General features: G+C 56.9%; 1 protein-coding gene across 1 annotated transcript; it reads left to right on the forward strand.

Moving 5' to 3' along the window:
- Positions 1-1767: 1767 nt before the first annotated feature.
- On the forward strand, positions 1768-2643 carry LOC109756843 (uncharacterized). Its single transcript, XM_020315687.1, has 2 exons — positions 1768-2245; positions 2369-2643. The coding sequence occupies exons 1-2, from the start codon at positions 1768-1770 to the stop codon at positions 2641-2643; spliced, it is 753 nt and encodes a 250-aa protein (XP_020171276.1).
- The last annotated feature ends 1624 nt before the right edge of the window (positions 2644-4267 follow it).

A 4267-nucleotide genomic window follows, 5' to 3' on the forward strand; every position in this document is an offset into this window, starting at 1 on the left:
CTCGGCTGCCTCGTCTCGAAGCGCGGCATTGAGGCGAACCCGAAGAAGATCATGGCCATCAAGCGCATGCGCAAGTCGGCTCGGCTACACGATGTCCAGAAATTCACCGGCAGCTTGGCCTCGGTCAACCGGTTTCTCAGCCGGCTGGGCGAGAGGGCCTTGCCCCCGTATCAGCTGATGAAGAAGATGACGGCATTCGAATGGAACGACCAGGCGGATGAAGCCTTCCGGGACCTCAAGCGCATGCTCTCCACCGCACCCGTCCTGGCCGCATCGGCCGAGAAGGAGCCGCTGTTGCTCTACATTGTCGCCACCTCGTAGTCGGTCAGCACGGTGATGGTGGTCGAGCGACCAGAGAAGGGCAAGATCCAAGTCGTCCAACGCCCGGTCTACTACCTGAGCGGGGTGCTCTCAGCCTCTAAGCAGAACTACCCGCACTACCGGAAGATGTGTTACGGCGTGTATTTTACCGCCAAAAAGTTGAAGCAGTATTTCCAAGAGCACGTTGTCACCGTGTTCAGCACGACCCCTCTTGACGAGATTATCGGCTATCGGGACGCCTCTGGCCGGGTTGCCAAGTGGGCGCTCGAGCTAGCCGGCCACATCATCCTCTACGAGCCCCGCACCACGATCAAGTCCCAAGCACTGGCCGACTTCCTCGTCGACTGGACTGAGACCCAATACCTGCCGCCACCGCCGCCGGATTCGACGCACTGGCGCATGCACTTTGACGGCTCCAAGATGCGCCTCGGCCTGGGGGCCGGCATCGTGCTGTCTTCACCAAAGGGCGACCGGCTTCGGTACACACTCCAGATCCACTTCGGCGCCTCCAACAACGTCGCCGAGTACAAAGCCCTTGTGCATGGCCTCCGGCTTGCCAAGGAACTCGGCATCTGCGCATCCTATGCTACGGCGACTCGGATTTGGTGGTACAACAGTGCTCTGGCAGGTGGGACGCCCGCGACTCCAACATGGCAAGCTACCGCTTCCTCGTCCAGCAGCTGTCCGGCTTCTTCGACGGCTGCGAGTTCCTCCACATCCCGCGCGCGGAAAACGAAGCCGCCGACGCGCTAGCCAAGATCGGCTCATCCCGACAGTCCATCCTGTCCGGCGTCTCCCTTGAGCACTTACACAAGCTGTCCTTCAAGCCGTCTCTGGACTCTGAGTCCATCTTAGTCCCAGACAACCCAGCCGCGCCTCTACCCGGCTCGGGGACTGCCGAACCCGGCCCGGGGGCTGCCGAACCCAACCCGGGGACTGCCGAACCCGGCTCGGGGGCTGCAATCATCAACCCGACCACCGTCGTCCTCGACTCGGCCGCCGTCGTCCTCGACTCGGCCGCCGTCGTCCTCGACCCGGCCGTCGCCGCCCCTGACCCGGGGCTGCTGCCTCTGGCTCGGGGGCTGCCGCCCCGGAACACGCCATGGTGGCCGTCTTCGCCGTGGTGACGGCCCCATCATGGGCCCTGCCCTCGGAGTTCCTGGAGAACGGGGTTCTCCCCATGGACGAGACCGAGGCCCGACAAGTACAGCGTCGGGCGTCCGCCTACAACATCATCAACAACGAGCTTGTCAAGCGCAGCTCTACCGACGTTTTTCAGTGCTGCGTCGAATAAGACAAGGGCATTGAGATCCTCCTGGACATACACCAGGGCGAGTGCGGGCACCACGCCGCCTCGAGGTCCCTAGTGGCCAAGGCTTTTTGCCATGGTTTCTACTGGCCCACGGCCCTCCAAGACGCCGAGTCGCTTGTCCTCAAGTGTGAGGGATGCCAACGCTTCAGCAAGCACAACCACCAGCCGGCCTCAGCACTCCGAACCATCCCGATCACCTGGCCTTTCGCGGTCTGGGGACTCGACAGGCTGGGACCCTTCCAAACCGCTCGAGGCGGCATGATGCATTTGCTGGTGGCGGTGGACAAGTTCACCAATGGATAGAAGCACGGCCAATCAAGAAGCTGGACGGGCCAATAGCCGTCCGGTTCGTCAAGGATATCGCGGTGCACTACGGCATGCCGAACAACATCATCACGGGTAATGACACCAACTTCGCCAAGGGCGCGCTCTCACAATACTGCTCCGTCTTCAGCATCAGCCTCGACCTGGCTCCCGTGGCACACCCACAGTCCAACGGCCAGGTCAAGCGGGCCAACGGCCTCATCCTATCTGGCATCAAGCCGCGGCTCGTCGAGCCGCTCATCCGTTCACCCGGCAGCTGGCTTGACGAGTTGCCCGCCGTCCTCTGGAGTCTCCGCATAATGCCAAACCGGTCGACCGGGTTCACCCCTTTCTTCCTCGTCTACGGAGCCGAAGCCGTCATCCCGACCGACATCGAGTTCGACTCAACGTGATTCGTGATGTACACTGAAGCCGAAGCCAAAGAAGCCCGCGAAGACGGCGTCGACCTACTTGAAGAAGCACGCCTCTTGGCACTTAGTCGGTCAGCCATCTATCAGCAAGGCCTAAGGCACTACCAAAATAAGAAGATCAAGCCCCTCGCATTTCGCGAGGGAGACCTCATCTTCCGACTTGTCCAGCAGCAAGCCGACCAACACAAGTTGTCCTCCCCATGGGAGGGCCCCTTCATTGTCAGCAAGGCCTTGTGCGACCGCAACGCCTACCGCCTCATCGACGCCCGCAAGTGATGTCGCTTGAAGCTACGTCGGTATTTCCCCAAAGAGGAAGGGATGATGCAGCACAGCGGCGGTAGGTTTTCTCTCAGATATGAAACCAAGGTTATCGAACCAGTAGGAGAACCAAGCAACACAACGTAAACAACCCCTGCACACAAATAACAACACCTCGCAACCCGACGTTTTAAAGGGGTTGTCAATCCCTTTCTGGTAACGACGCCAGAAATGATGCGTGGACGGGAGAAAGTTGCAAAAGATTGAATAAATAGATCGCAAATAAAATAAAGTGCAACAAAGTATTTTTGTATTTTTTGTTTAATAGATCTGAATAAAAAGTGCAAATAAAATAGATCGCAAAGCAAATATATGAGAAAGAAGACCAGGGGGCCGTAGGTTTCACTAGTGGCTTCTCTCGAGAAAGATAGCAAATGGTGGGTGTCGTGGTTCTAAGTCTGACAGTAGAATGGGGGGTAGGGATGTAGAGGCAAGGTCCTAGCTATGGAGAAGCTGTACGCAAGAGTTTGACGAGTTCAGGCCCTTCTCGGAGGAAGTAACAGCCCTATGTCTCGAAGCCCGGAGGTGGTCGACTGGATTATATGCGTGTGTGTTACAGGGGGTGCGAACCCTTGTCTCAGAGGAGGGGATGGCTTATATAGAGTGCGCCAGGACCCCAGCTCCCCTCCGTTACGCAGGATTCAATGTACATAAAGTGAGAGCGTTACAGGTAACATCAATAATAAAGTGCTATAAATGATCATTAAGTCTATGAGTAAACGCCCGACCGTTGCTGCGCAGAGTGGCTTTAGGTCTTCTGCACGTCGAGTGGTTGAGTGGTCGAGTGACCTAAATAAGCAGGGATCTCCGAGTGAATGGCAGGTCGAGTGGATTGCACTCGACACCTTTGTTGAGCCCTCTCTATTTGCTCTTGAACTTCTTTGCTTCTAGGACAAGGACCTTAGGTAGGACGTATAGGTCAGGCCTATTATCCTACCCCAGGTCTATGTCCTCATCATTAGCTCCCGAATGTATTGAGGTCCGAGTGAAAAGAAGGTTGAAGTTGATCTTGCTTTGACTCTTGTCTTTCTTAAGAATTTATCTTTGAACGGAGGCTAGTGTTGGAACTTCGGCTTCGTTTCAGTCGCCTTCATCGATTCAAGAATTGTCGATTGGTTTTTATAACGTCACCCGCCGAGTGTTGTCTTTGACGCAAAATCTTTGGCGTGATAGGTTGCAGAGTATCCCGGATTTCACGGGATTCAAAATTTCGGTGAAAGCGCGCCAGGCGGAGCGTGCCGTGGTAAGCGGAGTGGATAAACATGACGTATCGATTTTTGCTCCACCTTTTTTGCCACGTACCCCGTGTGCGACTGTTGCGGGATTTGACAGGATCGCCCGCACCCACGCGTCAGCCACTCGGAAGTGGGCCTTTAAAAGCGGCGAGGCCGAGGCGTCCGCACTATGCGTGTCCATTCTCCTTCTTCTTCCTCTCGCTCCCTCACCCCATCCGGCTTCTCCACTCTTGACGCCTCTGCTCCGCTGCCATGGGAAAGGAGAGAACGGCGGCGCTGGAACGCGCGAAGAAGGCGATGGGGGCGGCGAGAGGCAAGAAGACGAATCAGGGATCTTCATCGTGCTC

Source organism: Aegilops tauschii, chromosome 1, assembly GCF_002575655.3.
Source record: "Aegilops tauschii subsp. strangulata cultivar AL8/78 chromosome 1, Aet v6.0, whole genome shotgun sequence".
NCBI classification, from domain to species: domain Eukaryota; kingdom Viridiplantae; phylum Streptophyta; class Magnoliopsida; order Poales; family Poaceae; genus Aegilops; species Aegilops tauschii.